Consider the following 21,124-nt stretch of genomic DNA (forward strand, 5'->3'; position numbering starts at 1 on the left):
GAGGGTATAACTTACCATTGGAGACCTCGTGGACCAAGTTGCTGGAAAATGGACTGAGAAAGTAGCCATTAAAAGATGAAATATTCCTCCAAATGATAGTCAAGACTCCAAGTCGATTCACAATCCTCAAGGGACCAATTCAAACTTCCTCAAAGTCAAATTGGTGGAATGTTGAGCTATTATTGTGTATTTATTTCCGTTTTTTACCATACCAGGCCATGAACAAAGGGATTTGTGGACTAAATTGGATATTTTGAGCCATGTCAACCCCTTGGTGGGAAAATAAAGAATTGTAATATAATACTTTATGAAAAAATTGTTGTCTCCAACCTATGGATAACTAGTAAAATATTATTTTGGAAGAGTCCAACTAACCAAGAGCTAGCCGTTATCTAGTCATTAAATTTGTTCTATAAAAGGCTAGCCTCCCCTCTTGTAATAGTTGTCGTTGTCATATGAGATATATGACATCATTATAATAAGAATTTTTTTTTTCAAACCCTTGTCCATATTTTTATGTTCATTGTGTGTGGTGAATTTTATTTGTATCTCTTTTCTTGATCAAATTGTAATATCATGGATATAATCTTGTAACCTTTTTCATACAAGTAAAACTACACAAAGTTAACAGGTTGAGCCATCAAGGGGCTACAAGTCATGTGGAGAAGACAAACTAGGGGACAACCCCACTTTTTTCTCTTGTTTTGCAGGTGGATCACTTTGAATAGTCGAAACATTATGAAGAGGAGCATCAACTTGGTAAAAGTTTGTATTTATTGTTCAAAACTTGAAGACTCGACAATGCCCTACAAGGGGCCACCCCAAGTTGAGTTCCAAAGTTGGAGAAGGTGCTAAGTCAAGAGTGGGGGCGAATACTCTTCCAAGAGAACAAACCCACTCTCTTGATCATATACAGGATCAACTTAAGAAAGTGCAAGTTTCACACCTCGACAAAGGTGAGGTAAGTTTAGCACAAGGTATTAATCCAACAACCACTCTTATTTACAAAGGTTTTAGAACTTTTTTTTTTTCTGCATTAGTTTAGGATTTATTTACTTGATGATTTTTTAATTGATATTATCTTATTGTCAAATTAAAACCATGGAGAAATTGAATTTATTGCTAGAGCTAGTCCAAGAATAGGTACATAATTTTATTTCTTAAATTTTACACTTCTATGTAAGAAATCTTAAAATGTAATTAATAGTTTAGAAGATCCCTAAAAATTCAACATACCACTGGCATTTAGTGGGAATTAGCATAAATCGAGAAGAATACACTAAGGTGACATTGGGAATACTGCTTACCATGTAGCAATCTTGGTTGAACCTTGCCAAACCCAAATCTTATATTAAAGAACACAAATAACATATACAAAATATTAAACTTGAAAGCACATAATTCAACTAGTGTGCTGCTCCTAAAATTTACTCTTGGAGGTTGTACAAGAGTTCACTGCCCAGATAGAGAAACTCTGACCTAATGTATGAGAGAGAAAAATGGTCACACCCTGATATGCAATGATTGCCATTATCTATTAAACTCAATCACATTAATCCCGTAGATTTTTCTAAACTAAAAACCAGGAGAGATCAACATAAAAATGCAATAAATGCTTCAAGGCATTTTACCAGGGCAAACTGCACAGTGTCTTCATGTCAGGCATCAGTCGGATTTCACCAACACCAGTAAGATTGGAACCTTCAGCTGGAGCATCTATGAATGAAGTTACACCCATGACTACAAATGCTAAACCCACTCCATGATACTTCACTACTTTGTTGAAACGATCTTCTGGAACAACCTGTGAATAAAATCAAGATATTCTAGTTCAACTGTCTGAAAATGTCTAGAGTAATATTAAGATTTAAAAAAAAATATCAATAGTTTCATCTCACAACTTACTCGACATCTTTGTTGACCTGAACTGTCAACACAAACTAGACGAACAAACTTAGGTTTTCCTTCATTGCCTTCTAGATCCAGAATCTGAGAATTAGTCACTGAGGTACCCACTTCAGATATCACAATTTGTGTACTATTTTCATCCAGCTTATAGAAACTGACTGCATTGTCCCTTAAGATATTCTGTGCGGTTTGAATAGCTTCTTGAATAGAGAGATCTCCACCATCACAAGCATCAGAAAGAACAGATACAACTACTTTGCGTGCCCAGTTTGCACCTGCATAACAACACGAGACATGGAATTAACCTGAGTTGTACAATACAAATAATTAGAAACATATCAGCTCATTCTTTACATTTCTGCATTTCAGAAAAATCGATTGATAGTTTACTTCTCTTTGCATAGTAGTTGATAAATTTCCAACCAAGCGCATGAAAAAGATTGAAAGGAACCATATATTGAATTATATTAAGATGGGGGGAAACGTAATCGTATAGAAAGGTGGCGAGATTCTTTATGAAAGCAAGAGCATGGAATCCTAACTCTAACAATGCACATGATAATTGCCAGATAAATGTGTTTATGTTTAGCATTAGATAATATGCTCACGTCATAGGGAAAAGAGTGCAGGGCTAAATCATGGTAAGTTGGAATCAAATTGACAATAGAAAATTAGTTAGAATGTAAAAGCACAAAAATTTTCCCAGTAGCTGAGTAACTATTCATCTAGATGTATTTTTTGCCACATGAACTTAGAGTTCTTCACTCACAAGCCAAAACCATTCTTATGTTTGACTACAATTACTTAGAAATAAGGATTTATTTCATTCTTTTGCAAATTTTGAAGTCCATCTTTATGAAATTTCACTCTATTAAAATGTCAAGGCAAACAACGATGCCCATGTCAACGTAAATTAACATTCAAATTTTATTCATATCATTCATACAGATATTGACTAATCTGCGTGTTATGTACAACGAAGTTCACTTTATATCTGTTACTATCCAGTTAATGGAATATGAGGTCTTACCAAGATAATATGTTTCGGGAAATGCATATCCATCTGTGCTAAACATCACCTACATTTGATACAACACAATACTTGCTTTAGATGCCTACTGTTAGTCACATAATTGCCAAAAGAATGAGCTGTCTAAAACGCCTAATAATATTGTCTGAATGCTAATTGTCTTGTTTGCCTATGCCTTTGGCATTAATAACTGCTTTGATTTGAGAAACATTATTACCTTGTTTAGTGGGCACAGTTCTAAAAGATCCTTAACTGCAGAGAGCATCCCATGAAAACTGAGCTTTGGTATTGCTAGGCCAAAGTCCAGGTAGATCTGTTCAACAACATTCAGAAATTAGATTCAATCCATAATGCTTTTCATGGCATACACTAGGCAGTATGACAATTTCACCTGTGGATAAACAGAAGCCAAATAAGATGCTTCCTTTGAGTAGGGATAGGACGCATGAAGAAGCACAATGCGAGACTTTTTGAATCGATCATCTTCTAAGATTGGCTGAAGATGAAGAGGGTTTGCAAGCTTCAGGTCCAGGTCCTTGTCTCCAAAACTGAAAAAGCCAGCTAGCATGGCTTCAGTTTCCATGCAGAGAATGAAAAGAAGTGGTATACAAATGAATTCCTACATTGCAAAAATTATTTACATCTAACAAGAAAATAGACCAAATATCAAAGGGATTGCTGATTAGCATCAAGAACACAATCTAGTTTTTAAAAAGTGGTTACTATCAATGTTACACAACTTGTACTCGTATAAGATTCGTCTGGCTATTGACTCGACGACCCGTATAAGACTCGGCAAATAAAATATGGTAAATTTTAAGCACAAAAAAGAAAAAAAAGAAAAAAACAAATTTTAAGGGTCTCGATGGGTCTTATGCAGGTCATATGCAGTTCTTCACAAGTTCAATGCAGATAGCCAAGTTTTATGTGGGTTTTGGCAGGTACAGCTAGTAACCACGGGTTCTATGTGAGTGACCCGTCTCGCTATAAACCCGTCAAGACCCGTGGATACTCACGGGTCTTATAAGAGTCGTGCTACATTGGTTATTGTACATCATTATTGTTGAGAAATCAAAATGCCTGTAGATTAGGGTTGATTCGTCTTACTTGATAATTATTTGTGAGTGTTTGTTCGCTTTTATTACTTTATTATATCTTTTTCATCAAATAATTACCAAAAACATAAAGTGCATGAAGATCACAAGAGACAAAGAACAAAAGATATAGGCTCCAAGTTAGGGCAAAACCCCACAAAGGGGGAAAAACCCAAACAACTTCCCTTCTTATAGGATCGGATCAAAGTGAGACATCCAAGACCCAAGACCTCCACAAGGAACCAAGGCAGCCCTCTTTCAGATCCCCTCCAACCAAACCAAGTCAACAAGAATCAAAGCTGGCTAAACCTCTTTAAGGTGGAATTTTCGGATCTGCAACTTCGTAGAGTTGCCCCAGCACCTTCGCAGGAGTTGCCCCAACACCTTCACAAAAACAAAATTATGGCCTGTAATTCATAGAGTAACCCCAACAACTTCAAACATGTGGATAAAGACAAGCTAAAACTCGAATTCTCTTCCTTCCTTGGATTCTTCTCTCTCTTCCTTGGCCTTTGCACTTCTTCTTCTTCTCTCTTGTTCATAAATCAAATTGTGAGTGTATGATGAAATGAGGTTGAAGTATGAATGTAGGACGGAGCAATCGTGGTACATGAGTTACCCCGACCTTTGTTTTTCCACTGTTCTTCACATGCATTTTGCATTTTATTGATTTTTCTTATATAACTACCCGAGGCTCCAGGGGATGAGAGCATGATGTGTAAGATATAGCAACGGATACCCCCTTTAAGTGGGGTAGTTCATCGCCCACCAAAGGTTGGGACAATCATGGGTTCCTTAATGATGTAAGAGGCCAATATAAGGGGCCCTAGGAACCAAGGTGATGGCCATAATGATAGGGTAGAGCTCATGTTTTGCTTTTGCCCACATGCTAAATTTGTATGTTCCGGCCATCTTTTGAATTTTATGGTACATTTCCTATTGAGAGTGGCCAAATTATGTTTTTTTCTTGCTTTTTAGTTGCATCAACCTCCAGGGCACTGTTCCAGGCCTAACCCAAGGTGTGGACAAGGGGAGGGGGAAGCTAACTCTTTGTGGACCCGATGGAAAAATGTGGACCCGGATGGAAAATATGGTGAATGAGGTTATAATGAGGGGAAGGGAGTGATGTATATGGTGTTGGGAAGCGAGACCACACAACCAAAGTCAGGGTTTCCCATGTAGTGCCACCCCTAAACCTAGTAGCCAATTGTTAAAATTGGCAACTAGGGCCAAATTCCACCTTAGGATAGCTCATATGATGGAGATGATTGTTGCATTGGATTCCTCTTGCAGAGAGGTACAATTTTGATATAAAGATCATCGCATTCTAACAAACAGAAATGGAATTATGAATTTATTTCTCCTATTGACAAATTGTCAAGGTCAACTCTAGTCAAATGTAGGTTCATGAAGCCCAACAGAGGTGTCTTTTCACCCTCAACATTGTGAATAAATAGGAGAGACCTTTTCCTCATTTGGACATCATCATCTCATCAAATCTTCTTCTCTCTCTTGTTTGGGTCAAACATCATTGGACGTTTCTCTCTCATTTTCGCATTTTCGCACGTGTGGCTAGGCAGCTCCTCTTTCTTCTTCGCACATGTGGCAGGAGGCCAAATTTCTGGGCAGAACAGACCGTTGACTTCAAGGCGTTGACCAACGTTGACTGAGGGGTGTTTGACTTGTGTTGACTTTGATTTTTGGGCCATATTTATGATTTCTCTAGGCCGCATTCTTTAGCACAGAAATTGAGGCATTTGGAGGTGTTTGACCAGCATTGACTTCAGGTTTGACTGCAGAAAATTACAAAAAACTTTCTCTCTCCTTTGACTGGGTTTGACCAAAGATTTTGAGCTGACTTTGACTCTCTTGGAAGGCTGATTTGGACTGCTATTTGGAGGATGTTTTGGGGCAGATTTGACCACCTTTGAGTTTCTGGTTAGGGCTGATTTGACTGCTGTTTTAGCATATCTGTTTTGGGCTTATATTTGTACTCCCTTTCTCTGCTGAACTATTGAAGAATAATAAGAAGATTTGATCAAAGGGTTTCCCCACATTGGGGTTTGTCCTTGGCATGCGCCACATCTTGCGTCCTCTTGTCTTGGCTTGTCTTATGCACATGATTTTATGTTCTATCTAGATTTACTGTCAATGTTTATAAGTTAATGTGATTGCTATTGGATATAATTGGAATTTGTCATTGGGCTGCTAAGGGAACATTGAAGTAAATTGTCTTAAGCATAGAACATACCATTGTTATCTAAAATTAACATGGTATTAGAGCTAAGGTGAAGACAAAGCCCAAGCAAGAGTGAAGCAAAGCAATCACTAAAGGAAGTTGTTGGACAAGGACTTGGAACTAGTCCCAATGACGACTACATCTTTCTTCAAATCTAAGGACAAGCTCAAGGACAAATCCAACTATCATGCATGGAAGATGATTTTGGATTTGACTTTGGAAGAGAATGATGCCATGGACTATGTCAAGGGAAGAATAACCAAGCCTCCTTCAAATGCATCCACTACTATTCAAACTAAGTACAAGAAAGGTGAGACAAAAGCTAAAAAGATTATTGTTGATTCTATTCATAAGCCTTTGGTTGCATATATTTTTGATTTGGAAACATCTAAGGAGATGTATGAAAGACTGGTTGGGATGTTCAAAGTGAACAATGCAAATCAAATTCTCTTTCTCAAGAACAAGTTGAAAGACATCAAGATGGATAGAGGAGAATCCATCCAATCCTACTTCATGAGGATCACCAAGATCAAGAATGATCTCTTATCTATTGGAGAAGTCATTGGTGACAGGGAAATCTCTCTTATTGCACTTGGGGGCCTTACAAAAGATTGGGATGTGTTCAACACTACCATTATTAACAATAATAGGATTCCGAGATATGAGGAATTATTGGCCAGATGCACTCAAGAAGAAATAAGGATGATGGAACTATTGGATTTCCTAAGTCTATCCATTAGAAAATTAATCTGTATTCTGCTAGTTTATTTCTTCTACTCGTTTAAATTCGAACAAGTTATTTAATACATTTAAATACCAAAATAAACACAATACAGTCAGAGCATATACAGATCAACAATTGAAGGAAAATAAGCACACAAGTGACACCGTTATTTTTGGATAAATGTCCCTAGAAAAACCCAATGCGGGAAAACTGGTGCAGCTATTCTGAGGGTTATATTATTATGTAGTCTTTCTGAGTACAATTGGATGCCTAACCAGCTCACCCGACAGAGAAAAATATACGGCAAAAATACATCTATATTTGGAAACAGGTATTTAGAAAACCTGTCCCATGAAACCCTCTCTGGCACAACTGAAGCTCAGCGCTGGCCCTTCTAGCCTCTGCATCAGCCTCCTGTTGACCTGCTTCAGGCTCAGGACCCTCTACGTCAGCCCTTTGAGGCACTGTGCAGCCTCTGGGACCCTCTGTGTCACTCCAACAGCCTCTGCGTGGATGATGTAGTCCCTCTGGCCTCTGTGTTGTCTCTACTGGGCTCTGCGTAGCCTCGACTGGCTGCTACTGTCGCTCTTTCTATTTCTGCGCTGCTATCCCAATATTGACTCTGACTCTCTGCCTCGTACTCACTGCCCCTCACTGTTGATCACTGATTCAACTTTTCTTAGCAACCCCACTCTAACAAAATGAATGACTGATCACTCTAGTGTATTCTCCAACTGACCCTCAAGCCTCCTCTTATACTTTTCTCGTTGGTCCATCAACGGCCGAGATTAAATCTCTAATTAACGGCTAAGATTAGATTTGGCTTGATCCATGACTTTTGGAACCTTCTAACCCAGTTTCATATTAATAACCATTAATATTTTATTTTTCCTAAGTTTAGACTTAGGAACTCCATTCAAAATATTAATTATTTTAATATCTCCCGAACCGGGTACAATCTATCCAAACCATTTCTAGGTCTTGGAAATCTCACGTGCTTTAGCCTCTCCACCAATTTTCATGGCTAGAGCACATTCGATGCTACCCCAAATCAATAGGAACGAGGAAAGCCCTCAAATGGAAATAATCATACTTCCTTCTCTGCTCATTCTAGAAGAAGAAACAATGTTATTTCAAGGAATCAAGGACAAGGTGTTCAAGCAGGGATTCAAAGAAGGAAGAAAAGGAAGATACTTCAATTGTAACAAGTTTGGCCATTTTGCTAGAGAGTGTCCTCACAAGAAGGATACTCCACGAGATGATGACAACAATAACAACAACAACTTCAAGGGCAATGGAAATCAAAGGAACAACAGGTTCAACAACAAAGGAAAGAGGAATGCTACTGCTTCTTGAAATGGGGGTGGTCATCCTCCCAAGAAGTCAAGAAATTCCAGGTATGATGAAGTTAATATTGTAAAGCAAAATGAATTTTATCTTATTTCTGCCCTTTCCACCACCTCTCCTCCGGATACATTGGACCATTGGTTGATTGATAGTGGTGCCTCAAGGCACTTCACTGGGTATAAACAAGTTATCCCAAACTTGGTTGAGAAGAAGAAAAATATGGAGATCATACTTGGGGACAATTCCACCTATCCCTTGAAAGGAATTGGGGCCGTAACTCTTCACTTAAATCAAGGTCAAACCCTTCACCTACAAGAAGTGCTATACGTACCAGACTTGAAAAAGAACTTGGTTTCCATTTTTGCAATGGAAAATAAATGTTTTAATGTGTCATTCGTTGATGGGAAGGTTCATCTTTGGCAAAGGAATCCAAGAGATGCATTCACTCTAGGATTCAGGGTTGAAGGTCTCTATCAGGTTGGAGGAAGTCTGTTGGGAGCTATGATTTGTGACACCTCTCTTCAATCTGAATTATGGCATTGAAGATTTGCTCACCTTCATTTTAAAGTGGCAACCGATGTAAGGAAGCTGGTCACAGGGACTCCGAGGGACTGTGTCACTCCCTCTGTTGATTGATTTGCCTCTCTAAGACTTTGATTCTATCTTCCTGGTTTCACACCTCGGCTTCCGGCTTCAGAAATTGATCTCTCCAGAAAAAATACAGATCTCCACGAGGCTCTGCATTGCCTCTGCGTCGGCCTACGCTAGCCTCGATGTATTTTCCAAATTCCCATCAAGCCTTTCCTTATAATCCTTCTGTTGAGAACCAACGACCTATGAAAATTCCTATCCTCAAGTAACCCCTACTACGACAAAACTGATTTTACTTCTCCTACTTGATTTTAATATACACTATCAAGTTATTTTTTGAATACTGAAGTAAATTACTTCTGTAGCCTACACTACTTTAAATTTGATTACATGAAACAAGAAACTGAGCAAAGAATAAGATACATAGGACACAATTATTTTTGGACAAAATAGTCCCCAGACAAACCCAATGCAGGAAAACTAGGGCAACATCTTTGAGGGTTTTCTATTATTAAGTAGTAGTTCTGAATACAATGTTGGATGCCCTCTTGGCAATCCAGTGACAGAGAAAAATATAATGGCAAAAAACTAAGTGATATTACCTCACTTCACGCGGCAGATTCCCGTTGATTTGGCAACAAAACTGGCTGACCTCGACTATCTCTGCAATGGCTTTGTGTCAGCCTTACAAGCTCTGCGTTGTCTCTTTTGCCTCTCGGAGCTTCTGTGTTAACCTCTCCCGTCTGTTTCGCCAACTCCCTAGCAGTTTCTGGCTTTCTGCCTCAAGGCAGCGTCTGCTCTGCACTGGCCCTTCTGGGTTTTCGTGAGGCCTGCGTGGGCCCAAAATGGCCCAACATCAGTCCTTCTAGCTGCCGCGTTGCCTCCACTAGTGGCTCTCTGCCTCTCTATCCAGTATTCCCGAACTATTCTTGCCCCTCTGCTGCAAAATGATCACTCTGTTTGAATTTCTTAGCTTCCTAGCCCACGAAATCGAACTCTAGATCAATTCGTTCTCTCTGTGTGTTTCTTAATAAACCCCAAGCCTCCTTCTTATACTTTTCTCGTTGAGACTTCAACATCCAAGATTAAGTCTCTCAACGTGTAAGATTAAAACTTGACTTGATTCGCTTTCTAGAACATTCTCACCGATATGCTGATTAATACCCATTAACACAGGGGGATGAGTCAACTCCCCATTATTCCTTTGGCGGGCTCACACTCATGTACATGCCTCAACACATCCCCTTTGAGGCCCCTCCATGTGAAGTGCTCCTTGACTGTCCTATAAGTCTTCAGGAACCCTTGGCGTCCTTATAGTGGTGAATCATGTGTTGCATGGAGAATCTTCCCCTTCAGGTGGGAACTAGGTACCAAATATATGCGCCCCTTATAGTAAATGACATCAGCCATCACTCAGTAGCACTCATTCCCATGAGTACCATCCAAGATCTCATACGCCTGTCGATCCTTGGAGTACTCCACTAAAAGTTGTGCCTTTGAGTCATGGAAGATGCTTATGAGTGAAAGTGTCGAGTGCCTCTTGGATAGAGCGTCTTCCACTATGTTTTGCTTGCCCTTGACATACTCTATGTCAAAATTGTAGGCTTGAATCCTGTTGACACAATTTTGATGCCTCTCATTGAGGCCCTTCTGCTCCAAAAAGTGGCAAAGACTGTTATGATTATTCTTCACTTTGAAACTGTTGCCCACCAAGTACTATTGGAATTTGGCCAGTGTGTGCATAATGGCCAAAATCTCCTTTTCATGGATAGAATACAACATCTCATGACTAAGGAGCTTCCGACTCTTAAAAGCTATCGGGTGGCCTCCTTGCAACAATATTGCACTAATGCCCTCACCTTATGCATCATATTCCAAGGTGAATGGCTGTGTAAAATCAGGAAAATTCAACACTGGGTAACTGCTCATCACCTCATTGAGGTGCTTGAATGCTTCCTGTGCTCTATCCGTCCATGCAAATGCCCCCTTCTTAGTCAGATCTGTGAGGGGTGTTGCTAGTTGTGAGAATCCCTTTACGAACTTCCTATAATATGTGAAAATGACCACAAACCCCCTCAAATCAGTCACATTCTGGAAAAATGGCCAATCCAAGATGGCTCTAATCTTCTCCTCATGCACCCACACTCCATCCTCTCCAATAATGTGCCCCAAGTAGAGCATCTCATTCAACCCAAACTCACACTTGGAAAACTTCGCATGTTAGTTTTTGTAGCATCAGATGTGTTCTAGTCTTGAAACTTTGTGAAGAGGGTAAAACACATGAGATCTTCATAACCCAGAAATTGTTTATGGAAATTCCACCTAGAAGTGTCTCAATTCGATTATTAACCTATTTTTAAATATTTCCCAAGTCTAAACTTAGGGAAAGTGGTTAATTAATCAATATTAATTGAGAAAGGTGAGAATCATCTAGAAACTCACATGGATCGATATAGAAATTATCTCAGCCATAGATTATGTCTTAATCTTGGGTGTTGGAGTCCCAACTAGAGATTATAAGAGGAGGTTGATGGGTAGATGGAGAAGACACCAATGCAGATACTTAGTTGCCAAAGAAGTTAGATTTTCTCAGTAGCAGAGACTCAACAAAGAAGATAGATCTAGAGGGTGAGTAGTAGGTGGTAGAGGAGGTCAACAACATTTCTGGAGGAAGTATTCCAGTTCATCTTGGTCAGATAATCCAATGAGTCAGTTCGAGAGCTAGAGAAAGACAAAACTGTTGATTTCAAAGATTTCTAGAGGTAGCTACAACATACTCTATGCAAGCATTGCACAAAGGTTGACACAGAAGTATCTGCGTGTGGCAAGGGAGGCAGTTTCGAGGACAGAAATTAGCTGTGGGGTGAGGGAAAATTCTCACAATAATTTTTCCATTTTTTTTTCTCAGATTGTATTTCTAGTAAAGCATCCAAATTATTGTACTCATATTTGTTGTTGAAGAATAATAATAAAACCCTCATTTGCTGCACCGTTTTTCCCACATTGGGTTTTTCTGGGGACAATTATCCAAAAACAACCGTGTTAAATTTTTGTGTGTGTGATAGAATTTCTCATTCTCCAACATTTTATTTTTCCGCAAAATTTTTATGGTGAAAATTGTAGTTGTGATTTTATTCGTTGTTTGTCATAGAAAATAAATTGCATAATTAAATTTATAGTTAGGAGAATAATTTTCAATTTCTGCAATAAATGAAATTTTCACATGGTATCAAAGAGATTATGATCAGGTGGGAAGCTTGTGAAAATTGCTAAACCCGGAATCCCTACTACAACAACTGATATTACTTCTCCTACTTGTTCAACCATACAAGTTATTTACTGTGTTCTATGGTAAATATTAAAGTAAATACAACTGCAACATTCACTATTTTAAAATTAATATGCCGAAACAAGTAACTGAACAAGAAAAGATACAACACAATGCACAGTTCTTTTTGGACAAATTTCCCTGAAAAAACCCAATGCGAGAAAATCGGTGCAACAGATGAGGGTTTCTTTATTATTCTTTAGCAAAAATCTCATGTACAAGATACAACTAGCAGAATAATAGAGGATTCTCTGTGAAAATTTTTACAAACACTTCTTGACGAGTTTATGATCCAGGAGAGGACCTATTGCCCCCCCCCCCCCCCCCCCCCCTCCTCCCCCCCTGCGTCTCACTGCGTCAGCCCCTACGTGAGAACTACACTATCCCAGCATCACACTACCTCTATGTTGTCCTCTGCGTTGTCCTCCTTCTGCTCTGCGTCTTCTGCTCTTGAACTTCAGAATGATGCTGATACCCTCTCTCTCTCCTTCTCACTTGCAACTCTCCCTCTGATTCAATTTTCTCTTGCCAAACTTCGACTAGTGAGAAAATCAAACTTACTCAGGTAACTGAGTATCTGCCTCTGGTGTGTTTTCCAAATGCCCCTCGATGTCCTTCTTATAATCTTCCAGTTGAGAACCAATAGACTAGATTAGATTCTAATCGATGGCTCAGATCATTTGGACTCGATCTTCATCTTCTTCTAGAAGTTATACCCATAGTTTAGATTAATACCCATTAATTATTTTAATTTCTTAAGTTTAGACTTGGCGTCTCATTAGAAATAATTAATTATTTTAATAAAACTGTCTCCGAGTGGAATTTCCCAAAACGGTTTCTAGGTGTTGTGGAATACATATGTCTAAGCCTCCTTGCAAAATTTGAGGCTTAGAGCATATCCGATGCTACCAAAAATCAACAAAGCTTAGAAATGATAGGCAGAAATCAACTAGATTTAGAGGGAGTTTGGCAAGACGATTTCTAGATCTGCGCAAACGCTGACTTAGCAGTTTAAACTGCTGGGTAGAGGGTTCGATTTTTTCTTTGCAGGTGGTAGGAAAAATTCGTAGTGCCTAGAAGTAGTTCTAGCAGGGAGTAGAAACACCAAAAACAAGTTCTGGTGAAGCAGATCAGACTTTCGCTAAGAAAATTCCCTACTTGGATGGAAAGGCTTTTGCGGCAGTTTGGAGTTGCAGAATCAACGTCAGGTGGAAAGAGGAATAGCACACATTAAATTTTTCAATATGACCATGGACAAAATTCATATTTAGGAGGCTTCAAATTTGACTTCTAGGCTAGAGGACGAATTTGCTTACCTTCTAGGCATGGTATGGTTGGATTGACAACTACTTGCAGCAGAAGGGATTCCTCAAGAGTGACGCAATCCCAACCTTTACTATTTGATGATAGAGGATGAGCCACTCATCCTAGTATTTTATGTGGATGATCTCTTCCTAATAGGGTCATCAGGGCTCATAGAGGACTGCAAGAGGAACCTGGTAACAAAGTTTGACATGAAGGATTTGGGGTTGATGCATTCTTTCCTAGGAGTGGAGGTGTGGCAAAAAGATGGGGAGATATTTATTGGTCAAGGGAGATATGCTATAGATATTTTGAAGAGGTTAAGGATGCAGGATTGTAGACCCATGCTTACACCCATGATCACCAACTGGAAGAAGATAGATGCATCAAATGAGAAGGATGTTGACCCCACCTTGTATACGTTATTTTTTCTAGAATCATATGTGTTCTAGCCATGAAAGTGGTGGAGAGACTAGAATACATGAGATCCCCAAAACCTTAAAATCGTTTCTGGAAATTCCACCTAGAAGAGACTCAATTAGATTATTAACCAGTTTTTAAAGATTTCCTAAGTCTAAACTTAGGGAATATAGTTAATTAATCAGTTTTAATTGATTCAAGGCAAGAATCATCTAGAAACTAACACGGATTGATCTAGCGATGATCCTAGCCATTGGTAAGTTTTAATCTTGGCCGTTGGTGCTCCAAAAGAGGATTATAAAAGCGGGTCAATGTGGTGATGGAGAAGACACTTGAGAGGTTCGATTTCATGAGCAGATCGATTTCCAGAGTAGCAGCAGTCAATTGCCGGAGAGAGAGCCAGAGATCGAAGCAATAAGAGAGGGGTATAGAAAGTGAAGTTGGAGGAAGGTTTCCAGATCTGCTGAGTGCATTTGCAGAGAGGCAAAAGAGCCACATAGAGGTTGACAGTAGGGCAACGTAGTGGCCTCTAGAGGCAATTTCGATACTACTGGGGAAAGCCAAGTTTCGGTGCCAGAAGCTGGACAGAGGTTCAGGGGGCCAAGAGAAACATTTTCCCAAATAGAAGTAGACTAGAAAGATTGAGGAGAGGTTGATTCAGAATGAGCGCAGAAGGGATTGTGCTAGGGTGATGCAGAGCTAATGCTGAGGTAGATTGGACGGATCACTTGGACCCGCAGTCAGAGCTCAAATTTGCCTTTGGGGTGAGGAAAATTCCTCACTAGATTTTTGTTAGTATTTTCTCTGCAGGAATGCTAGTATTTGGCATCGAGATTGTACTCAGATTATTTCACTGTTGCTTAATAATTAAACCCTCAGCTGCTACACTAGTTTTCCAGAGTTGGGTTTTTTTTCCGGGGACTTTTGTACAAAAATAACTGTGTTATTTTATGTGTGTGTGCTAGCATTTATTCCAGCGTTTATTCTTTTGTAGTTTTATTTGCGTAGATTGCAGTGTGATCTATTCAGTATTTTCTGTAGCAAACAACAAATAAATTGTTAAATAAAATTAACAATTAGGAAAAAAATTCCAGTTGCTGCAATAGGATTCCAGTGTAGGAATCTTCACATGGTATCAGAGCGTAGTTGATTAGTCGGAGAGCTTAGAAGCAAAAAGAAGGAATTTCATTGCTAAGTGTGGGTAGTAGGTAGAAATTCCCAAGGGCAATGCAATCATTCTACCGGGAGGCCGAATTACTTGTGGAGGTTCGATTTTTCTAAGTGAGGGGCAGAAAAATTCGATCTTTCCAGATCAAGTGATTCTAGAGGCTGAGGGAGCATCACAGATTGTTTCCATTGAGAAGATCTCTAGCTGGACATAGAAGTTTTGCAGTAGAATGTTAGGGCAGAGCCAGCATCGGGTGGAAGGAAGAAGAGCACACACAAAAGGAAAATTTTCCTCAAGGAACTTCTAGTCTCAAGAAGTTTGATTTTTCCTAGCAGGACAGTAGTCATTGTAAGCAGATTTTCTCAATCCAAAAGGGAGTGCGAATAGTAGAGCAGCAGCTAAGCAGAAGGAAAGAGGAGATTTTTGACATTTTTTTGAGATGGTCATTTTGGGCTTCGTGATCAGGACAGGTTGGATGGGGCTTCTAATTACATCATCTGGAAGGCAAGGATGTCCTTCCTTATAGATGAGTTTGGCCTGAAATCATATATTGATGTAGTGGTAGCAGTTCCCCAAGATGCAGATCAACTGAAGGAGTACACTAAGGAGATGGCACGGGTGAAACAATTGATCCTATATAGAGTCCGAGATCATTTTGTTTTACATATAGCTGACATAGGTACTGCCATGCAGATGTGGGATGCTCTCGCGATGTTGTATCAGGGTATTTTCGTGTAGTGGAAGATGTACCTCGAGTAGAAGTTGAGGCTCATCTGAATACAGAAGGGGGAAGGCATAGACCCCTTCCTCACCAAGATTCAAGAGGTTCGGGATCAGTTTTCAGCTGTTGGGGCAGCGCTTCAACCCACAGAGCTTGTAAGCTTGGCAGTCAACATTGTCTCTGAGGACTGGCAGGTTTTTGTCCAAAGCATATTGGGCAGAGACAACCTACCAGATTGGGACAGGATGTGGGCTGACTTGCAGCAGGAGAATTGAGGCGAGCTCTTCTAAAGAGTTCCATCAGTGATAGTAGCAGCGGGCAGAAGTAGGTGAAGGAGGAGGAGAACGCGGCCCTCGCATTTAAGGGTCCCAGTCAGGGATAGGAGGAGACAAAGAAGAAGAAGAAGGACCTCTCGAAGGTCAAGTGCTTCAGATGTGGTGAGATTGGTCACTACAGTACCCAGTGTCCTCTCAGGAAGAAGGACAAGGAGGAGAAGCAGGTCTGACAAACAACTTTAGCAGAGATTGATAGGATGTCCTCTAGGCTGGAGGAAGACTTCAACATGTTTGCTGATATACCTCCAGGAGTGAGATGGGGAGATTTGGTGTTGTATCCCTAAAGCACTACAAATGGTCAAGATCCTTGAGGAGTCCATCTCATGTATCAATACCTGGCTACGGGGGCCCACAATATTCAGTAGCAGTATGGATCAGTGACAGTTGATGCAGTCAGATTCCAGAATGATAGTTGTAGAGACTAGTAGCAATAAAATGTTGGAGAGCGAAGTGTAGAGTTGGCATCAGTGCAGAGTTAGCAATGCAGATACTAGCAACAGTCAGAGACTCAAGCGATAAATGCATTATACTGATCATAGTTGATTCAGTAGTTTGGATTCATTTCAGTTGTAGATGTTGTAGTCGCAGTAGCAATAGATGAGAGGGAGTTGAAGTGTAGATGCAGTGTTGGAAGTAGTACAACAGGGTCATCGGCAACACAGAGGCAACATATATCAGAGTTGCGTAGTGGTTGGTGGGCAGTATAGTCAGACATCAACAACATGACAGGAGATGATACAGAGATAGGGTGTTGCTATAGGGTGTTTAGTAGCACTAGAACACATTCATCGCTAAGAGGGAGTGTTAGCTTTTATAGCACCGGATGTGTTCTAGCCACGAAATTTGGTGGAGAGACTAGAATACATGAGATATCCAAAACCGAGAAATCATTTCTGGAAATTCTATATAGAAGTGACTTAATTATATTATTAACAAGTTTTTAAATATTTCCTAAGTCTAAACTTGGGGAATATGGTAATTAATCAGTATTAATTAATTCAAAGTGAGAATCATCTAGAAACTCGCGCAGATCGATCCAGAGATGATCCTATCCATTTATTAAGTTTTAATCTTGGTCGTTGGTGCTCCAACAGAGGATTCTAAAAGGAGGTCAATGTGGTGATGGAGAAGACACTTGAGAGGTTCGATTTCATGAGAAGATCAATTTCCAAAGTAGCAGCAATCAGTTTCCAGAGAGAGAGTCAAGATCGAAGCAGTGAGAGAGGGGTAGAGACAGTGAAGCCGAAGGAAGGTTTCTAGCTTCGGTGAGTGCATTTCCAGAGAGGAAAAAGAGCCATTGAGAGTTTGACACTGCGGTAGTGCAGTAGTCTCTAGAGGCAATTTTGATTTTGTTGGAGAAAGCCGAGTTTCAGTGCTAGAAGCTGGACAAAGGTTTCGGGGGTGTTGGGCCTCCAATTTCTCATAATTTTGTTGATGAAATCATCCATTTTCGCATCATTCCATTCATCCATTGTCATCATTTTTAACCATATTTCTTCATAAACGCACCAAATTACCGCATACATGTTTACATGGTTTATTATTATTATTTCCATTATTTTTAATGAATTAAGAATAATTTTGCAAATATTAATGACAGTTTAGCAAGTTCAATTTATTGCAGTTTTGTCAAGTTTCCGTAGCTATCTCCATGGTTGAGGTAGTAGAACCACTCTAAAAGAAAATCCAACACTTGGACTTGGTTTCTAGAAGCTCCAATATGAATTTTTATTGGTCAAATTCCACCCAATTCGCACGTTTGGACCTCCGACCTCAAATCGAGGGAAAAGTGCAATAGTTTTGACTAGTCAACTTTGAACACATTTTTTGAGCAAATGAAAGCGAATTTCGGAAAAAAAAACATGGGTTTTGTTCAGCATGTGCCCAATTAGGTTTTCAATGAGTAGTTTTCTCAAATTCATTACCATTTGAGAGATTTTTGAAGTTCTTTGGAGCCTTATTTTGCAGATTATGTGGATATACGGTTTTTCAATTTTTCATTTAATGCACAGTCAACAAAAAGGCCTGAACGAGCTATTCTTTAGCAAATTCATGGCATAGAGATAAGTTTGATCAGATCTGGGCTGATCTTTGATCCAAAAATCCATGAAATTTTATTTGATTTGATCTCATGACCAAAACTCAAGCAAGAAAATTCTGAGTTTGTTAATTGTCTCAAAATTCTATAAATTGCAGTCTCTTTGATGAGAGGAGGGATGATCAGAGATGTCAAGGATGATCTTAATTTGTAATTGTTGTTTCTTATTGAAGGAGAAGAACTCTATTTTTTTCATTGAATGTAATTTTTTTAATATGGCGCAACTCTGAATGAAATTGGTGATTTAAATCTCTTCTCTTGATTTGAGTTTTCAACACCTTGCAGTCCTCAAGAGGCCCCCTAGAGATTTGTGAGAATAGTATAGATGCTTTCCATTTCTTTCATATTCTCATGAATGGTTTGTTTTACATAGATTAATTATTTATGCTTATCATAGATTAAAAACTCATGCTTTCCATAGATTAAATGTTTATGCTTTCTTAGATTAAAATGTTCATGATTCCATAGATTAAAGTTTGTAAGTTTTAGAACAAAATCTCCATGCTTTCATAGGGTAAAATCTCATGTTTTCTTAGATCAATAATCTTTATGTTTTTTTCTAGTTTAACATTAATTTCCTTTCCAAAAACTTAGTACTTTCATAGTTTATATTAAAGAATCTAATTTCCTTTTGAAGTTTCCAATTCATTTTAGTTATGCATAAATATTGAAAGCTAATCTCCTAGCACATACGGTGTAGTGTACTTTGCAAGCTCACATACCCAGATTGACATATAAATGCAAGTAATTTAACAGTCAATTAAATTACCCAACAAGGGGCCAGGAGAAAAAATTTCCCAGACAACAACAAACTCGACAAATTGAGGAGAGGTTGATTCAGACTGAGCATAAAAAGGACTGAGATAGGGTGACGCAGAGCCAGCGCAGAGGTAGTTTGGACGGCTCACTTGGAGCTGCAGTCAGAGCCTGGATTTCCCTGTGGGGTGAGGAGAATTCCTCACTAGATTTTTGTTAGTATTTTCTCTGCAGTATTTCCAGTATTTGGCATCCAGATTGTACTTAGATTATTTCATCGCTGCTTAATAATTGTTCTGTTCTGCTCTGCTGAGGGATCGAGTCGGAGTGGACTCGCTGTTGCGGGCCGGCCAAAGGAGCTGCTATTGAGGATATGTGCTTGGAGGCTGTGTTGATTGCCAATAATATATTGTTGCCTGCATTTTCGCAAGAACGGCGCCCAACCCATAGGATCCAAGCCGGGATCCAGCATTTTCGCTATAGTAGGATCAGCCCATACGATTGGGACTACAGATCACGCGGCGTGGAGGAGACCGAGATTGCAGAAGTGAATTGACGATTCAGTGATTCGCTGGACGGGCGAGGTCGGAGCAATGCAAAGGTGAAAAGGATTCACTTGATAGCGAGGAGATCGGGATTGTTAGACGCCTAGGTCGAAATACAGACATCACGCTCTTTTTCCCCACTTTATTGTTTCACATTATCTGTCAACTACTTAACAGATCCAACGCGTAGCTGCGTGATGCTTTGCAGGTCCAGCGGTATTTTTTGAAGGTAATTCCATTTCCCTTCACGGCTAGGTTTTAGATCTAATTTTTTGCGGCTAGATCTAGATCTAGGCGGCTAAAATTTTCTGCGGCCAGATCTAGATCTAATCTTATCTTCTGCGTTATTTTTCTGCGGCTGGGTTCTACGGGCAAGTAAAATATGGCTCCGAGCTTCGCAAAAATAACTGGTGGCTCATCTGCCTCTGGAGGGCAATCTCCTGCCCATATCGTCAGTGAAGCCCCAGCTCCCACTATCCAAGTAGTCCAGGCCTCACTCGATGAAGCTTTGAAGTTCTCCGAAAGTGCCCTAATTTGCCGGTTCAATGGTTTTTGGCCGCGGCTGATAGCACTCCACAATTGGATCTCGAAGGTATGGAAGCCTGTCATTTCTGATGAAATTAATATCTACCCCTGTGCTAGGGGTTTCTTCATAGTAGATTTTGAAAATTCTGAAAGCAGACAATGTATTCTAGATTCCGGCCCTTGGTTTTGGGAAAAATCAGGCCTATTCATGAAGCCATGGAACCCATCATTCGATCCCTCTACAGCAGTGATAACCTCAGTACCAGTTTGGGTGAGATTGCCAAGCCTACCCTTGCATCTCTGGAATCTCTCCTCGTTAAAAGCCATCGGAAATGCAATTGGGAAATTTTACTGCAGGTGCCCAAAAATAGAGGAATATGCCAGAACCACCTATGCATGCATCTGTGTGGAAATGGAATTCAGCGCCGGATTCCCAGCTGAAATAAACCTAACAAGTAAAGACTATGTGTGGAACCAGAAACTTGATTATGAAAGTGTCCTCTTCAGATGTCGATCCTGCTTTGAGACAGGGCATCTAGCCAAAAATTGCACAAAAGCCTCTGAGAAAAATTTTGCTAGAAAAAACCACCACAGATCTACATGGTGGGAAGGAGCACAAAAAGAAAACTACACTGTCATCAAAGAAGAATATTCTAGAGAAAACTCTGAGTCACAAGAAATCAGGGAAGAAAGAAACAACTCTCAAGACAAGCAAGGAGAACGCCCGCCCCAACAAATCAATAGTTATGAGGATTCGAATACCGCAGAAAATAAATCTTCATTTAACAGCAAAGCAGATCTCCTAGACCAAACTTCTTCTCCAACTATTTTCAAAAGAATGAACACAATAGATCGCGAAGCTAAGACACCAATGTCCAAAGAACCAGAAGAGATGAAAGAGATGCAAGATAAAGGAAGTTGGAAGACCGTAGAGAAAAAAAAGAAAGCTACAACACCAATCTCGCCTAGAAAGACGAGGAGCCAGACAAGTAA

General features: G+C 39.7%; 1 protein-coding gene across 1 annotated transcript in view; it reads right to left on the reverse strand.

Annotated features, from left to right (window-relative positions):
* Positions 1-21,124, reverse strand: part of LOC149186538 (uncharacterized) — a 331,009-nt gene that overhangs the window by 279,983 nt on the left and 29,902 nt on the right. Inside the window, exons 3-7 of the mRNA XM_089409383.1 lie at positions 3,330-3,486; positions 3,156-3,251; positions 2,939-2,987; positions 1,906-2,183; positions 1,632-1,804 (exon numbers count right to left, since the gene is read on the reverse strand). Coding sequence (XP_089265509.1) covers positions 1,632-1,804; positions 1,906-2,183; positions 2,939-2,987; positions 3,156-3,251; positions 3,330-3,486 — 753 coding nt within the window. The remainder of the gene's footprint in view (positions 1-1,631; positions 1,805-1,905; positions 2,184-2,938; positions 2,988-3,155; positions 3,252-3,329; positions 3,487-21,124) is intronic.

The sequence above is a fragment of the Pinus tabuliformis genome, chromosome 3_1 (genome assembly GCF_031772625.1).
Source record: "Pinus tabuliformis cultivar Carrire ecotype Pingquan chromosome 3_1, CPIR1, whole genome shotgun sequence".
Taxonomy (NCBI): Eukaryota; Viridiplantae; Streptophyta; class Pinopsida; order Pinales; family Pinaceae; genus Pinus; species Pinus tabuliformis.